General features: G+C 40.6%; 1 protein-coding gene across 1 annotated transcript; it reads left to right on the top strand.

Moving 5' to 3' along the window:
- The first annotated feature begins 3,187 nt into the window (after positions 1 to 3,187).
- On the top strand, positions 3,188 to 17,973 carry LOC136677685 (presequence protease, mitochondrial-like). Its single transcript, XM_066655278.1, has 27 exons — positions 3,188 to 3,355; positions 5,062 to 5,152; positions 5,417 to 5,523; positions 6,812 to 6,963; positions 7,058 to 7,172; positions 7,306 to 7,402; positions 7,955 to 8,115; positions 8,424 to 8,550; positions 9,035 to 9,123; positions 9,318 to 9,446; positions 9,582 to 9,695; positions 10,636 to 10,732; positions 10,817 to 10,951; positions 11,149 to 11,287; positions 11,857 to 11,973; positions 12,656 to 12,785; positions 13,382 to 13,502; positions 13,634 to 13,710; positions 14,285 to 14,450; positions 14,777 to 14,877; positions 15,387 to 15,507; positions 15,598 to 15,654; positions 15,747 to 15,859; positions 15,972 to 16,097; positions 16,536 to 16,681; positions 17,099 to 17,201; positions 17,351 to 17,973. The coding sequence occupies exons 1-27, from the start codon at positions 3,309 to 3,311 to the stop codon at positions 17,442 to 17,444; spliced, it is 3,072 nt and encodes a 1,023-aa protein (XP_066511375.1). The 5' UTR covers positions 3,188 to 3,308; the 3' UTR covers positions 17,445 to 17,973.
- Positions 17,974 to 18,203: the final 230 nt, after the last annotated feature.

The following is an 18,203-nucleotide window of genomic DNA, read 5'->3' on the forward strand; positions in this document are numbered from 1 at the left end:
CAGTTTTGTCAAGCTGCTCTGGTCTACTGGAAAGAGTTTCTGATTCTTTAAGTGTGTTGTCTTGTTGCTGTGATAACAAAGTCACTTCTGATGGCTGAGGCACATCATTTCCATCAAGCTGCTCTGGTCTACTGGAAGCATATTCTGATTTTTTGAGTGCATTATCTAACAAAGTAACTTCTGATGGCTCACACAGCTCACTTCGGTCTGTATCTGGAGCCTTCTCCATTTCTTTATGATCAGAAAATGTCGATTCTCCATTATTTTTCTCTAGGTGTGAGTTCAATACCCCACGAGAGTGTTTCCGTTTTGAGTGGATTTTCAATGCAGTTGGTGTCTTTGCTACAAAATCACAATAACTACAAGCACAGGGATCCCTTTCCCCATAAAGTCCGACATTATGAGCTTCTGTGGATTCCACAACATCAAGAGAACCTTTGTTCTTATCTGACAGGGACACATCTGCTGTTTCAGTGGTTTTGGCTCTTTTAGGATCAGATGCAGAGTCATCCACGTCTGCGTCAGTTAGAGAGTGTCCTCCTCCATTATTCTCACCCTTTTCCTTCCCAGATCTTAATTTCCTCTTTAACTGATCCATCTTATTTTCTCTTCATCACACCGTCCTGTGGACCAGAAGAGTAAATAAATCAATACAAATAACCATAATTAAGTAAATCTGTTAAGCCTTGGCTAGGGATTTAGGGCAGATGTCTGATGGTTTGCTACTCTGTGGTGTTCCATTACAGAAATTCAGAAAAGGGGCAATGAAGTATGTTTTAAAAAATAAACAAATAAATAAATTAGATAAATAATTGACACAACCCCATAGGGGAAAAAATGACACATAACTAGTCCTTAAATCGTTTTATTGAAATATTTTTGTCTTTACACATTATTTCATTTCTTATATTATACTTTATAATCTATCTAGATGGTCGGTGTAAAGCATTAGCTACACACTCCCTAAATAGTGCACAATAATGTTAAGGAAATTAGGGCTTCTGCACCCAAACAAAACACTAATATGTTAGATGATTGTGTCAAGCTGAATGTGACATATATTCAAGATATTGTTTATTTGCTTGATTCAAGTTATTTTTGTGACCTACATAGTGCACTATGTAGAGAGCTTAGAAACATTTGGCTTACACCCATCTTCCTGAAACACAAACTACTCAAGAAACAAGGATTGATTTAGGAGGCTGGTTTCAACAGAGCGAATAAAGTTGAAAAAGTGTTTTAGATATGTCAGGGCATGATCAATGAAAGTTTTGTTTCGACACTATAGTCTCAACAAAAAAATACACAAAACGGCATGTTGGGAAGAAATAAAACAATTGATAAAAAATATATAATCACTCCGTGAATAATATATAAATCCAGAATGATCATGAAGAAATAGCTAATGCTAGTGATAGCTATGTTATGCTACAAAGCTAACAGACTGACTGAAAGGGCCGTGCGTAAAATGGCTAATTAAAAAGGGTAAGATGTTTTATTCCTCTGAATCAACAACACTTTAAAACGTATTAAGGTTTATTTGTATTAAACTATAAAACTAATCCTCTGACTCCAAGTTTAAGCCGCCAGCATATTCGCAAAAAAATAACGGTTTGAGAGACGTGTTCGATGTCCAATAGAAAAATAGGCTCCACTGCCTCTCGTCCAATAAAAATCAAGAATGGCAGCTTTACTGCAAACATATGAGAGATGTGAAAGGTTTGAAATACGTGCCCATTGTCCAATAGGAAGAGACGCTGTTCCCCTCGTCCAACAGGACAGAGGGGGGCAGGGCTTGAGTGTTAGGCTCCAAAACGACGGCAGCGCAGAGGCCCAAAAAGACTATTTACGCCCTCCAGGTTTCTGCGCTTTAAACGCTTTAAAAGCGAAGCGACGCGTTTCAATTTCGTCTCTAAACATCACAGAAAACTCACACGAACCGAATTATCCTCTCACCGCCACCCCGTGTCTTTGTTTACCTTAAATTTCTGTCGTTTTCTGTCGCTCCGCGCTTTAAGCTCCCCTCACCAGCGGCGCGCCGTACACGGCCCGTGACGTCACAATCAAGAGGCGTAAATACGAGCCCAAGGTTGTGTTATAGATCACAGAATACAGACTGCACACTTAAGCCCTTCTGTACTTAATATGTACACACTGAGATTTAATAACGACTTAATAACGCATGGGAACAACATAATAAGGAGTTGGAATGAGATACTTCCATGCCTTGTTAAGTTGTTAATACGCCTTACTTAATTTTGCTGTGGGATGTCACCAGCAATGCTATATAATTATGGGATACGATTAGATTAGATTAATCTTTATTGTCATTGTGCAGAGTACAGGTACAGACCCAATGAAATGCAGTTAGCATCTAACCAGAAGCGCAATATACAGTATTATTTACATAAAGTGCAGTAAGTAACTTGTACAGTGGCAAATGGTACAGTAGATTGTAAAAAAAAAAATACATATAGCAATTTCTTAAAAAATGAAGTATTGTTATTGCTACTGAGTAATACTTTAAAAGGCTACTGTAAGTCCTTTTTAAAATAGCAACTAATTTTTAAGGAAACATTCTCGTTTTATTTTAATAAGTGAATATACATATACATTTTTCCAAATCACTTTAATTTGTGCAGCAAAAGCTTTGCACGGTAAATCATAAAAGAAAGAAATCACTAATGACTAGCCAGGCTGTCCATTAAATTCAACAATAATCAAATGTTCAGAACGCCTCGTTCACTAGTGCACTCTGTAAGGACTAGGGTTGCAGCCTGTGAGTTCTCGTTTGTTCCCTTGTTACGGTAACATTGTTTTGTCACAAATGGCTCCATGGACTTATGTAGGGCACTTGGTTAGAATTAAAACACGTGCTCTTCAACACAAACGACGAACAGAATCTCTAACAAAAAGCAGTTATTGACAATCGCTGGATAAATAGTGCACTATTCAGTACAGGAGCCATAAATGATAGAGTTAGGTAGCACAATGTGTAGGGAATAAGGAGCGGTTTGGGACACACTTAAGAGCGTTTCTTTCCTTGTCACGCTTTTATGACTCATTGAAGTTCATGCGGGGAACTAACCAATCAGGAGCGAGTTTTCTTGAGCAAGCGGCCCATCATAAGCCCCGTTGTATGGAGGCATGTCGTGAGTTCAGTGCGCATGTACCGGTGTGAGAATGAGCATGGAAGGACAGGAGAGTTGTTTTCTTTGAGAATAAACTTTTAGACTAAAATCCTGATTATTATATTATAGATATGGTTGTTTATATTTAATATATTACTGAAGATAAAGTGTTCCACCATGTTTCGGCAAGGTACAGCGCTCCTGTCTAAACTTAAACATTTCAGGTGAGTGATTTTGTTGTTGTTACTAAATTCACTCTCTCATTACCAGTACTCTGTGGTCAGAGTTTGACTGCAGTAAAACTATGAGCTTGTTAAGCTCTTTTAGTCCTGAGAGAGGGTGCTGTGTTCAGTGGAATTTCTCAGACCATCCTACATTTATCAGCACACACAAAAAAGCTCTGCTGTCTCAGCTCAGAGTGTGTACTACTACAATTGTCTTGGTCAGTTTGCTTTAAAATAAACAGCTGAAACTCCAAAGTCTGTGGTGCGAGTCTATATATTTATATACATATATGGATAAGATGTAAAATATCCTATGTTAATGCATTAGAGCTTCACACAGGGCCCACCCCTCTCTCTTCCTACATGCAACCACAACTGTTGTCCTGTAGTCATCTACCTGTGGCCATTTGAAACTAACCCAAATCAATAGGGTTGTTGTGAACGTTTATGATCGATCAGCAGCCAGCTACACCTAACACCGAAGGTTACTCTTTGGGGTCAGTCCATGTGTAACCAACACAGCCACTGCATCAATAGCTTTTCACGGGTGTCATCAGGTAGGCACCTCCTCTCGTCACTGTTTTGCTGAATTAAGCCCACGACACCTCCAGAAGGCTCACCAGTGAGATCTAGCGTCCCTGACCCACCCTACTCCAAGCTAACTTTATAGCTCTCTTAACCGTAACTCCAATCTGGCGTCTCTAGTGACTACCAAGCCCCACTGGCACTGTTAATGCATGCTCAGTGCCACCAGTTCCATGTGATGTTTATGTGATACATCACTGGCACTAACACACCAAAGCACCCCACTCACCTGTCCCTCACATATTTTATATATTTTCATTATATTATATTACAATTTAAATTATTTTTCCCAAACTAGTTTGTGCTTTCACAAGCATTGACTAGTGCTTCAGTGATGTGGTGGTGTTGGGTTAGCTTAAGTTGTGCTGGTACAAGTGAATCAGACACAGCTGTGCTGCTGAGCTTTTAAAACTCCTCAGTGTTACCGCTAGGGTGGTCCTGCAGGGGTCCTGACTATTGAGATACATGATGACATGGGACAAACAATATATGCAGAGCTACACATGGACTGCAATCTGCAATTGTAGAACTGCAGCTATAGTTCCATTAAAATAGACAGTGTAGAAACAAGTTATGGCTATTCCATGTATGTTTGTATATTATATATGCAGTGAAGAGTATGAAGCCTGTTATGTATAAATAAATAAATCAATTATTTTGAGTCAGTTTTGAGTTGTTGAGTAAAATAGAGCGATGGGTGTTGGGAGGAAGCTGGTCTTGATCCAACTGGTTCTGGCATGTTCTCCTGTATCTCCTTTTTACTACAGTCTCTTCTCTTCTGGGAAATTTTTTCATGAAATATTTGAACATTCCTATGAGGATTTCATAGCACAGATTTGGCACATACTCGGGCACATACAAACTACTAAGGTCGGGTACTGACACTGGGCAAATATTTCTGGATACCAGATTGTCCCAATTATACTGGATGGAGCTCCCCCACTCCAGAGAACACAGCTCCACTGTTCCACAGCCAATGCTGGGAGATTCTGTCCTTCTAGTTTTCTTGGCATGGTACTTATGAGATTATGGACTGTGAACTGAATGTCAGAATGGATTTATTCATAATGAGGTGTGTAGTAAGTTCAAATTCTTGGAAAAAAAGAAGTGTTTTGTTGCAGTGTTTTGCAGAGGCAAAAAAGTGTCTCTGCCCCAGAGAGAGCTCTGCAGTATGCGATTGGACAGAAGATTTATGGCTTCACAGTACGAGAGGTACATCATCATCACACACACTATTCGCAATCTCATGTAAATATGTAAAGTGTGTGTGTGTGTTGTACATATATGTATGTATGTATGCTATTTATACACACACACTTCAGTTTCAGTAGATTTTTTTTTTAATTACAAATACAAGTGAAATTTAACTATGACAGTAGCAATATTGATACTGTGTGTGTGTTTAGGTGTCAGTGTGTTAATAAACAGCTTGCTTGTTGAACTGACGGCTTGTATTTGAACTGTGTGTGTGTGTAGGTGACTCCAGTGCCAGATCTGTTCCTGACAGCAGTTAAACTGGATCATGATGCCACAGGAGCTCAGTACCTGCACGCAGCCAGAGATGACTCCAACAACCTCTTCAGGTGTGTGATCTCATTCCCAACAGAATTCAGACTGGAAAGCACGTATAGTTTTGTTTAATCGGAGGATTGACCCTGACTGATGCAGGGACAGCAAAAGTAAAAATCTACTCCATGGCTTTCAATCCCACAGACTTCTGTTTGAACCAGTGTTCCCACCTCGGCTCATGTGACGTTTATTCTTGTAGTTTGAAGCATTTATTAGTACAGATCCTAGACTCTTTAACTTAGATCCTGTGTTTTACAAACAACTATATGTACAGGGTTTAGACAATGAAACTGAAGCTGGTTTAGACCACAATAATTTATTAGTATGATGTAGGCCAATACAGCGTCAATTCATCTTGGGAATGACATACACATGTCCTGCACAGTGGTCAGAGGGATTTGGAGCCATTCTTCTTGCAGGATAGTGGCCAGGTCACTACGTGATGCTGGTGGAGGAAAATGTTTCCTGACTCTCTCCTCCAAAACACCCCAAAGTGGCTCAATAATATTTAGATCTGGTGGCTGTGCAGGCCATGGGAGATGTTCAACTTCACTTTCATGTTCATCAAACCAATCTTTCACCAGTCTTGCTGTGTATTGGTGCATTGTCGTCTTGATACACGGCACCGCCTTCAGGACACAATGTTTGAACCATGGATTGTCCACCAGGCTGCTCCAATTTAGCCATGAAACCTCCCACACTAAAATGACAGCTGTTTCAGTTTCATTGTCTAACCCCTGTAGTTGTAATACAAAATATTTAATAATTCTCCAACTTTGGTATTTTAAGTTAACTGTTGCGTAGCAATAATTGCATAATCATCTAAAATTAAGAAGTTTGAATATGACAAGTGAAAAAAAATGTTTTGGACACTTAATTCGTTATTAGTTCCATCGGGAAAAAGCACAGCAAAAGCATGTGCATCAGTTTTTTCTGTTCTCGGGGATAATATTGTATCCAAAAGTATGTGTGAGGTTTTGTTTAGACGATTTTAAGATGGTGATGTTTGCAATTGTGAAAGTAGCGTATTAATACGTCACTATTTTTTTATTATAAAAAGTACGTACATTTTTAATTTTATGCAACAGTTACCTTCAATTAAGAAAAGAGCAGGAGAATGTTAGAATTCTGAATTACAGTTATACGTTGCAAACATAATTCTTTAAATTATATTTGTACACCTAATAAATGAAACAACAGGATTTAGAAATTATTGTTTTACTGGCAGCAAAGCCACTTTTTGCATCAGATTTTAGAAGTGAAAGTCAGTTTTCTACTTTGTGTTTGTGTGTGTGTGTGTAGTGTTCAGTTCCGCACCACTCCAATGGACAGCACTGGAGTTCCTCACATCTTAGAGCACACAGTTCTGTGCGGCTCTCGGCGCTTCCCCTGCAGAGATCCCTTCTTTAAGATGCTTAACCGCTCCCTCTCCACTTTCATGAATGCCTTCACAGGTACAGACCTCAGAGGAATTAACACAACAGAGTTTTCTAAGTTTACTGCCAGCAAGATGTGCCTGTGCTAACTGAATTTGACCTCTCTCTCCAGCTAGTGACTATACGATGTACCCGTTCTCCACCCAGAATGCCAAAGATTTCCAGAACCTTCTCTCCGTTTACCTGGACGCTGTGTTCTTCCCTTGCCTCAGAGAGCTGGACTTCTGGTAAATGCAAACCCACACAAATGTAGATCAGAAACAACTTCCATTTGTGTCTTGTCCCCACTTTGATTTTGTAAACGTTTGCAGAGAGTATGAATACAGGACCAGCCATCACATGTGTCTATCTGTGTTGCAGGCAGGAAGGTTGGCGTCTAGAACACGCGAATCCTACAGACCCCTCGTCTCCTCTGGTGTTTAAAGGGGTGGTCTTCAATGAGATGAAAGGAGCTTTTGTGAGCTTATGTTCCTTCTCCTCTTCCATTATATAATACAACCAGCAGTTATATTTTAATATCAGAATACTGTATATGATTTCAAGCCAATACACTTCATGATGTATGGGGCATTCCTGGTTGTGAACAGGATTGGGGGTTTACAGGCAAGTTCAATTTAAGCCATGAACAAGCTATAGCTGGCTCAAACCTAATGGTCCACCTTAAATGATGCAGCAAATTACATTACTTAAGGTGGAACGGACTTGAAATTTGACAGAGAAGAAGTCCAGCTTCAAAATGCTAGCAGACAGATACAGTAGAGTGGGAGCTCACTAGCTGTAATGTTAGCAGCCCTGTATAGCAGTGCTAGAGCCAGAATTTTAAGAGTGGCGATGTTAATACTTTGCTTTGCCTGGAGCAATTATTTATTTTGGTGGGGTGGGTGTGGCTGAGCTTTTGAAGTAACGCTGAAGGGAAGAGTGTATCTGTTTTGTTGTGAGACCAGTCACTCTCATGAATCGTATACGGAGCCTTTAAGGTGTGTGTGTATATGTGTGTGTTTGTGTTTAGTCAGATAATGAGCGAGTGTATGCTCAGCACCTGCAGAATAAGCTCTTACCTGATCACACATACTCAGTGGTGTCTGGAGGTGAACCACTTGCCATCACCGACCTGACCTGGGACCAGCTCAGACAGTTTCACTCTACACACTATCATCCCAGCAATGCCAGGTATATATACATACACACACACACACTGTCAGATACACACAGACATACACAAACACACTTGGCTTGGATGCTGTCTCTGAATCATTTGGAGGATGTGTGTATTATTTCCCTTAACAAAATCAGCCAAATGTTTATGAATCCAAATTTTTTTGTCCTCTGTGAAACATGCCTCTATGTCATTACTGAGAGGCAACACACCTTCAGTGTGGAAGACCTCAGGAACATACACACACCTTTATATAACAACAAAATAACTAAACTTGAAAATTACTAAACTTGAAAATTTATGAATTTTCTCTTGATTTTAGGTTTTTTACGTACGGCGACCTGCCTCTGGAGCAGCACCTGAAACAGATCCAGGATGAGGCTCTGAGCAAGTTTCAGAGAACTGACCCAAACACTGCTGTACCTGCTCAGAAATTATGGGACAAACCGGTCAGATGCATACCACACACACACACACACACACACACACACACAAACAAGCTCTGCTGTCTCAGCTCAGAGTCCCTGAGAAAAAACAGTCAGGCACATGCCACAAACAACACAAACACATATTCAGACATTGTAGAGAGGTCAGAAACACACTACACACATACCACCTGCATACAAAACACACACAAACACTGATAATCCAGATCAGGAAAACTGAGAAAAGCACACTAATCACACCACATAAATACCCCACACTCATCAAAACACTGCTGTTCCAGCTCAGACACACACACGTATCTATTCACCCTTCACATACACACACCCAAACTCTGCGGGTCCAGTTCAGATACACTGCAACAAGCCGGTCAGACAATACATCACAGACTAAACGTATCTCACGTGCTCACTGCAATAATTTAGAATTCTCAGGGAAGTTAATTACAACATTTAAAGGTTTGTTTTTCATGGTTTTCTAATTAATCAGAGAGAAGAACATGTGACCTGCAGTCCTGATGCCCTGGCTCCAGACCCAATCACACAGAACACACTGTGTGTGAGCTATCTTCTTGGAGAGTGAGTACAGGCACACACACATGCACATAAACACCTCTAAACAAACCATATAGACCCATATTCTAACTGCTAATTATCAGTAGTTATAAGCAGCATGAATGTGTGTATATTAAAATCTAATTTATATTAAACACTTACAATTAAAGGAATACACATGCTTTTCCTTCATTGTTTTTTTTTGTGTTTGTTTGCAGCATCACAGACACTTTTGAGGCCTTTACTCTGAATCTGCTCTCTTCTCTGATGATCTCAGGCCCAAACTCTCCCTTCTACAAAGCACTGATTGAACCCAAGATAGGAACTGATTTTTCTTCTGTGGTGGGGTACAGATCTACTCATTATTGAACTTACATAATTATACATTAATATTTAATGTTTCATCTTTTCTGGACACAAAAATGATTACAGTTGGGATTTCTCCGTTTTTATAAATGTTTAATAAAAGTTTTATTACACAGGTATGACGGCAGCACGAGGCAGGCCTCCTTCAGTGTTGGATTGCAGGGAATGTCGGAGGAGGACACTGAGAGGGTGAAAAGCATCATCAGCCAAACTATTGATGACATTGTCACGTAAGTGTATTTCACATAAACTTATTTTTACCATAACTTGATTGTATACAGGGAGGCACGGGGGTGCAGCAGGTAGTGTCTCTGTCATAGCTGCAGGTTCCTGGAGGCTGTATGTTCAAGTCCCGCTCCGGGTGACTGTCTGTGAGGATTGTGGTGTGTTCACCCTGTGTCTGCGTGGGTTTCCTCTGGGTGACTGTCTGTGAGGAGTGTGGTGTGTTCTCCCTGTGTCTGCGAGGGTTTCCTCTGGGTGACTGTCTGTGAGGAGTGTGCTGTGTTTACCATGTGTCTGTGTGGGTTTCCTCCAGGTGACTGTCTGTGAGGAGTGTGGTGTGTTCTCCCTGTGTCTGTGTGGGTTTCCTCCGGATGACTGTCTGTGAAGAGTGTGGTGTGTTCTCCCTGTGTCTGTGTGGGTTTCCTCCGGATGACTGTCTGTGAAGAGTGTGGTGTGTTCTCCCTGTGTCTGTGTGGGTTTCCTCCGGATGACTGTCTGTGAGGAGCGTGGTGTGCTCTCCCTGTGTCTGCGTGGGTTTCCTCCAGGTGACTGTCTATGAGGAGTTTGGTGTGTTCTCCCTGTGTCTGTGTGGGTTTCCTCCGGATGACTGTCTGTGAGGAGTGTGGTGTGTTCTCTCTGTGTCTGCGTGTGTTTCCTCTGGGTGCTCCGGTTTCCACCCACAGTTCAAAAACACACATTGGTAGGTGGATTGGAGTCTCAAAAGTGTCCGTAGGTGTGAATGTGTGTGTGTGTGTGTGTGTGTGAGTGTGTGTCACCCTGTGATGGACTGGCGCCCCCTCCAGGGTGTGTGCCTGCCTTGTGCCCAATGATTCTGGGTAGGCTCTGGACCCACTGCAACCCTGAACTGGGTCAGTCAACGACTTACAGACAACGAATGAATGCTTCAAACCTTTTTTAATCTCACTAATCTTAATGTTATTGATGCAGGACTGGATTTGAGGAGGAGAGAATTGAGGCTTTGCTGCATAAGATTGAGATCCAGATGAAACATCAGTCAACCAGCTTTGGCCTGGCCCTTGCGTCTGTGAGTACAACACACACAGTGAGATTAAAGGCAGGAGGATGTATATTTTATAGAAAAGTTTATGTTTACTCTATTTCATTGTAGTACATTGCATCCTGCTGGAATCATGATGGAGACCCTGTGGAGTTGCTGAAAATCAGTGAAAATGTGTCCAGGTTCAGGCAGTGCCTGCAGGAGAACCCTCGCTTCCTTCAGGACAAGGTCCAGCGCTACTTTAAGGTAATCAATCATTGCCAATTCCACACTAGCTAGGTCTCGCGCAGTTCTCCCAAACACAACTGTGAAGGCTAATGCAGTTTTCTCTCACTGTTACTGTTAGCTATCATTGGAGTAGAACACAGTTGAAGGACGACACTAACTGCCCAGTACTCCTATGTTAACTAACAGTTGTGAATTTATCTGTGTTTGCTTTTCAGGAGAATACTCACCGTCTTACGCTGTCCATGAGTCCAGATGAGCTTTACGTGGAGAAACAGAGAAGTTTAGAGCAGGAGAAACTTCAACAGAAAACACAGGCCCTCACTGCAACTGATTGCCAAGATATTTACCAGAAAGGCATGAACTGCAATGCTGTAAACTGAAATGCTGTAAACACATAAACGAAGCATACGAATGTGCATAAATACCTGTAATCACATCACATAGATAAAAAATAAAAAAACAAAACAAATCCATGCACAAAAGCCATGTAAATAGACATGAAATATACATCAACACCTGTAAAAAAAACCCATGAATTCACATAAATAATACTACATGAATATGCATAAATAAATGTAAAAAAATGTTAACAAACATCATAAATACATAAAAACACATTTTAACAAACCACAAATAATTGTAAACAACACATAAACATACCACATAGATATGCAAATACATGTAAACAAACCACATGAATACATCAGCATGTAAACAAACAAGTTCACTGCCACAGGTGGTTTAAATGACAATGACAAATAATTGCACATTACATTACGAAACCACATTACTGCTGCCTCAGTTCTTAACAACTGTCTCTTATTACTGTCTAGTTGCATATAATGATACATGTAGTAACAGTTGAAATAAATCCACCGGTGTTATATTTGTTGTAACATTTGTTTTATGTTTTTATATTTCAGGCTTGCAGCTGCTCTCTGAACAGAGCAAAACTCAGGATGTTTCCTGCTTACCTGCCCTGAAGGTGTCTGACATCGCACCCACTATACCACACACACCTGTAGAGGTGGGGACTGCAGGTAAACAACACATGCAGGACTGCGCACACAAGCTGTTTTCTTGTGGACTTGGGAAACATTATCAGTCGCAGCCCAAATACTGTTCCATTTAAAAGACTTTATCCATGCCAAGTACAGTCCAAATACCCAGATGTGTTCTTGCTCAGCGTGTGTTATCGAGGATGCGTTGAGGTGTGACTTCTGCAGTCTTGAGAGAGTCAGATATCCCAGAATGCATTTTGCCCCAACCTCAGCGATGACTTGTTTTCCACCACTGAAATGTTGAATCATTAAGTACTCAAGCTTCCCCACTGCAGAATAACCGTACAGGGTCCTCCCGTTGTCAGGAGTTTGCCCTCGCGATTAGAACTTCCAAGCGGTGCTACAAAGTACGGCACTTCCAACCTGACATACTTTGCACTGAGAAACAGCAGTACACTGCCTTATTGAACCAGTCACCTCCAATGACTCTTGGGAAACATCTTTTATGCCTACATGTTGTAGGCTGAATGTTACAGAAAATCTGTATTAACTCTATTTTAAACATGACCCACTCTATGGAGTATGACCTGGTTCATTCAGGGACTGCAAAGCAATTTGATCTTATGTGGGTTGCAGTTTGTTAATCTGCAGAAAAAATGAATAATCACTTTCGTTTGCTACTTTTCACTGGTAAAAATGAGTTATTGCTCTCTCTGTCTAGGAGGAGTTCCGGTCCTGTATTGTGAGCAACCCACTAATGGAATGGTGTATTTTAGAGCTCTGTGTAACCTCAACACACTCCCAGAGGACTTGAAGATCTATGTCCCTCTCTTCTGCAACGTCATCACCAAGTGAGGCTCAGTTAATTAACTATGTGGATTTACTCTTTGGAATAAATATCCAGATGGAAACCTGCTTTCTGAGGGTGATATTTTGAGGATATAGGAGTCTACAGTGCAGCAGGTAGTGTCACAGTCACACAGCTCCAGAGACCTGGAGGTTGTGGGTTCGATTCCTGCTCCGCGTGTCTGTGAGGAGTTGGTGTGTTCTCCCCATGTCCGCGTGTGTTTCCTCCCACAGTCCAAAAACACACGTTGGTAGGTGGATTGGCGACTCAAAAGTTTCCGTAGGTGTGAATGTGTGTGTGTGTGTGTGTGTGTGTGTCTGTGTTGCCCTGGGAAGGACTGGAACCCCCTCCAGGGTGTATTCCCACCTTGCGCACAATGATTCCAGGTAGACTCTGGACCCACCGCGACCCTGAACTGGATAAGCGGTTACAGATAATGAAATGAAAGGACTCTACAGTTATGCTTAACATAATCCTTTTTAAAATCTAAGCCAAGGATAAAATAGGGTTAATTATCCTGATTATTACTCCTCTACTGTGTGAAGAGCCACTTGAGAAGTTCACAATAACTGGTAATAATGTGAGATGGTTTAATCCCAGATTGGGCTGTGGGAACATGGATTATCGTCAGCAAGCTCAGAGGATGGAGCTGAAGACTGGAGGAATGTATGTCGCTCCGCAGATCATTTCAGACACTGATGACCTTGACCTGTATGAACAGGTAAATACTTGGACTTTTTTATTTTTATTTTTTAATAATATGAATTATTGATTAATATTCTCCTCTTAATATTATAAATAGGGCAATATGTCGACTTGGTTTGTTTACAACCTTGTTGTTGTGTGATTCAGGGCATTCTCCTCACCTCTTCCTGTCTGGAGAGGAACTTGCCGGACATGCTCCATCTATGGAGTGAATTATTTAACAGGTGAATACAGTCATGTTTTTAACACTGAGTGTAATTCTTCATAGTTCTGAGTGTGGCCATAAATTTACATCCTGTAGCGTTTAATTTATATGTCATTACCCAACTAAAGGAAAGTTTACAGTTACAAATTAATAGCAAATAAAACACAAACACAAAACAGTTCCCCAGCGGAAAGAGAGGAAAAAAACATTAATTATTGAGAAGTATATCCACGGCACATTCTTATACAGGACTCAGATATACTTATAAACGCACAAATACTGTTAATATGTTGTATTATACACCAGTTAGCGATAACAATAACATCACTTTGTTTCTACACTCACTGTCCATTCTCTCAGCTCCACTGACCAAACAGAAGCACTCTGTTCTACAATTACACACTGTAGTCCATCTGTTGCTGCTGCATTAGTGTTGAGAATGATCCACCACCACATCACACCTGCTCTGTGGGGGTCCTGAGCATTAAAGAACAGCATGAAATGGGGCTACCAATGGAATTCATAGCTACAAATATACTCCAGTTAGTAAAGCTAGAGCTACAAAGTTTAATAATTGTATCTGTTTTTACCAGTCCTCGTTTTGACGATGAAGAGAGGCTGAGGGTGCTGGTGATGATGTCAGCTCAGGAACTGTCCAATGGGATTTCATATTCTGGTCACATGTACGCGATGGCACGAGCAGCTCGATCTCTCACTCCAGCATCTGACCTGCTCGAGACCTTCACAGGAATGGACCAGGTCAGTCTGACAACCGTGGCCATCACATGACTTTGGACAGCCCCTTCGTACCATCTTAACATCACATGGCACTTATAGACCGCTGAGGTCCAGTTATTATTCTCTAGTGGATGTCCTGCCCATATAAGGGTTTAGGTCTAAGCTGAATTTCTCTTTCACAGAAGTGAATAGAAAATGCCTCAATGTTGTAAACAAATAAAAGCCTTAAATGTTTTGTCTTTTTCGACTTTTCCCCTCAAATCCTGGCCTAAATAGTGAGTGGAATTTATCCTTCAAAATATTTTCCTGTGTTTATATCTGTGTTTGCACATACATTCTGTCCTCAGGTGAAGTTTATGAAGAGAATGGCTGAGATGACTGATCTGACAGCAGTTTTAAGGAAGCTGCCGAGAATGAAGAGGCATCTCTTCAACCCGGAAAATATGAGGTACAATTGCAGTTAAATGCATTATATCTATTTCATTCCAATACCTCAGTGTCTTAAAATCCATGGACTACTTTATATTGACAGTTTTCCTCATATCGTAACCCACTAGAATCTCAAAACAAGCAAGAGAACTTTAAAAACCTTGCTTGTCACCTTGTAATCAAACTTTGCCCAAAGCTTGCCTTACACACCTCTAACCTCAGGTATCGAAGAATTTAAAACAGTATTTGTGACCATATGGTCCAACCCTGCAGCCCTTTCAAAAAGACCCATCAGCTACAATATGTACACACCCTTACATTTCCCAGTTTAAAAGCTCTGTACAATCTCCTAGATGTAATGTAGGAAATGTAAATGTATGAAGAACGCCAGCTTCTCAAAAGCCTAAGAGACTACTGCTGTACCTTTTACTTCAGTTCTTTAGCAGCTGCACTACATGCTTGTATTTCTCTACTCTTAAGAGAACAGAAAGTGAGCTCGTGTGCTAATGCAGGTCGTTAATTTTTCAGGTGCGCAGTAAACGCTGCTCCTCAGAAAATGCCAGATGCTGCAGTAGAGCTGGAGGGGTTTATGCGTAATATTTCCTCCCACAAGAAAGAGAGAAAGCCTGTCAGACCTGTTATTGTTGAGGTAAACAACAAAACATGTTCAAATAATATCAAATATATCAAATATATATGTGTGTGTGTGTGTGCTTTAATTGCTTCTGTTCCTTTTCAGAGACCCCTGGATCCTCAAGCTCCTTCTAGATCATCTACGAGTCGTAAACTTGTGTCTGTAAGAATGTTTATATGTATTCAATGTGCACCTTTTTTAAATTTCTAAGTTTCAGTAATTTCTAAGTTTTTTCTGTGTTTTGTCTTTATTAGGAGGCTCATTTTAAGCCGTGTCAGATGAAGACCTATTTCGAGCTTCCGTACCCTGTCAACTTCATTAGTGAATGTGTTCGCACCGTCCCCTTTACTCACGAGGATTATGCCAGGTATATATATACACACACACACACACACAGAGTGTATTGCTTTATTGGAAATTAATATTAATGTTTTCTGTATTTTCCTTTCTCTCTCTCTCTCTCTCTCTCTCTCTCTCAGTCTGTGTATTTTAGGAAGGATGATGACAGCTAAGTTCCTTCACGGAGAAATCCGAGAGAAAGGTGGAGCTTATGGAGGAGGGGCAAAAATGGGAGGAAATGGCCTTTTTTCCTTTTACTCATACAGGTAACATTAAATAAAGATGTGCGGTTATATCTGAGGAAGTATTTATTCTTTCTCTTGCATGCATTCCTTCCTTGCACAGTTACGCCATGCCTAAAGCCAAACAACACCCTCAGCACAGGGCTGTGGAACAGTGTGACACTATTCTCTGGAGCGTTGGCGTTCCATCCAGGACCTTTAGGACGAGTTGGAGTCTCGTTTGTGATCAAGAACTAATCATCCAGCATCAGTGCCTTACATCGCTGATGTTTTAGTGAATGAATGCCATCAAATCCTCACAGCAGTTGTCTAATGTGGTGTAGAGCCCTCCTGGAATCCTATTCCAAACATCTGTTAACTTCTGTTCCAATATTTCTTCTGAAATGAAGTGTATAGATCTGTATAGTGAGGCCCCCTACACTTTGTTCCATGCTTTTTCTTGTGTGTGTATTTATTCCTCAGAGATCCAAACTGTTCCCAGACTTTGTCTGCATTCCGGAGTGGAGTGGACTGGGCTCGAGAAGGGAAATTCACTCAGCAGGATGTGGACGAGGCCAAACTGTCCGTCTTCTCTGCTGTGGACGCTCCTGTCGCCCCCTCAGACAAGGGTCAGACATGTTATACCCCTTCTGTTTTTACTCATTTAGAAAATGTATTTTTCTTTGGCTGTCTTTTTTTTCCCTTGGGTTTTGCAGTGTTTATAATGGAAACTGGAAAATCTATGCAGACAATATTCATAACCACAAATAAATAATAAACTAATTAAAGAGCTTGTCTGTGGCCATTCGCATAAAACATATTAAGTGAGCAAGTACTTGCATTTAAAGCGTAATCGTAAATGAATACATAAAGATGCCTAGGTGTTTATAGAATTTAAATGCTCTGTAGATGAATATTTATGATAATTGAAGAGGTTTTAATGATCTGAATGTGCTTTTATTTTCACATATTGTATGTCTAGACTGTGTGTTATTAAATTAAATTTGTATTTTGAACATGTATCAACCTCGTCCACTGTGCTGCAGGTTTGAATCTGTTTTTAAACGGACTGACAGATGAACAGAAGCAGATTCACAGAGAGAGACTCTTCGCTGTGACACACACAAACCTCACAGATGTGGCCGCACGGTAAGGATGCCTGTTATTTACTAATAATGAATATAATCTCTGCCATACACCGTATGTCCAAATGTTTCTAAAAGAAGTGTCTAAACCTTTTTGGTCATTCGCTGCATCAGAAAGCATTTTCTTTAATTAAATCACTTATCTGTCCACAGTTACCTCGGTATTGGACAGAGGACGTGTGGAGTGGCTGTGCTGGGTCCAAAAAATGACAACATCAAGAAAGACCCGTCATGGATCGTCAAATAGAGACTTCCGCTCTGATCACATACAGGATTTAATTCACAGGGTCATCAATAGATCTGTTACATTCTTCTTCATGGGCTCATTTTTACTCTGAGTCCTGGGTTTCTGTTCCCAGTAGGAAAATGCATTCCTTATTTCATCCATTAACACTAAATTCTGTCAGAATTAGGGTCACATTGATGTGTCAAAGCAAAACTGCCTTTGTGTTTCCACACAAGCTTAAAACGCACAATATTTAATCTTCACTGGGTTGGTACCTTAACAGATTTAATGTCCCAGTTATGGATATTTATAAAAGAGGACAGATCTAAGATCAGATTTCTCCGTATGTGTGTGTGTCATCATAACAATATCGATCAAAAATATCTTATGTATTTATCCTGCTCCAAGCGCACAAATATTTCAGCCAATTCCTTCACGAGTTCAGCTCTGGAGTAAAATACAAGTGTTCAGCACCAGGACACAGTTATTAATATTGTTGTAGAAAATGAATTTTGTATTTATTTCGCGTACTTCATCATCTTTCTTTGGTGGAGTTAAGAAATACCACCATAAGCACTCAAAACATTAATGATGGCAGATGTGTTGACACTGCTATTTTAGAGCAGAATCTCAGAAAACTGAAAAACAGCAAGTTAGAAATCTGGGCTGGGTTTCCCCAAAGGCATCTTGGAGTGAAGCAGATACTTGAGTTGTAGAGTGAGACGTTTTTCGGAACTGAGCCCAGGACTTTCGCCAATGTTTCGTGTACTGACAAGTGCA

This window comes from Hoplias malabaricus, chromosome Y, assembly GCF_029633855.1.
Source record: "Hoplias malabaricus isolate fHopMal1 chromosome Y, fHopMal1.hap1, whole genome shotgun sequence".
Lineage (NCBI taxonomy): Eukaryota > Metazoa > Chordata > Actinopteri > Characiformes > Erythrinidae > Hoplias > Hoplias malabaricus.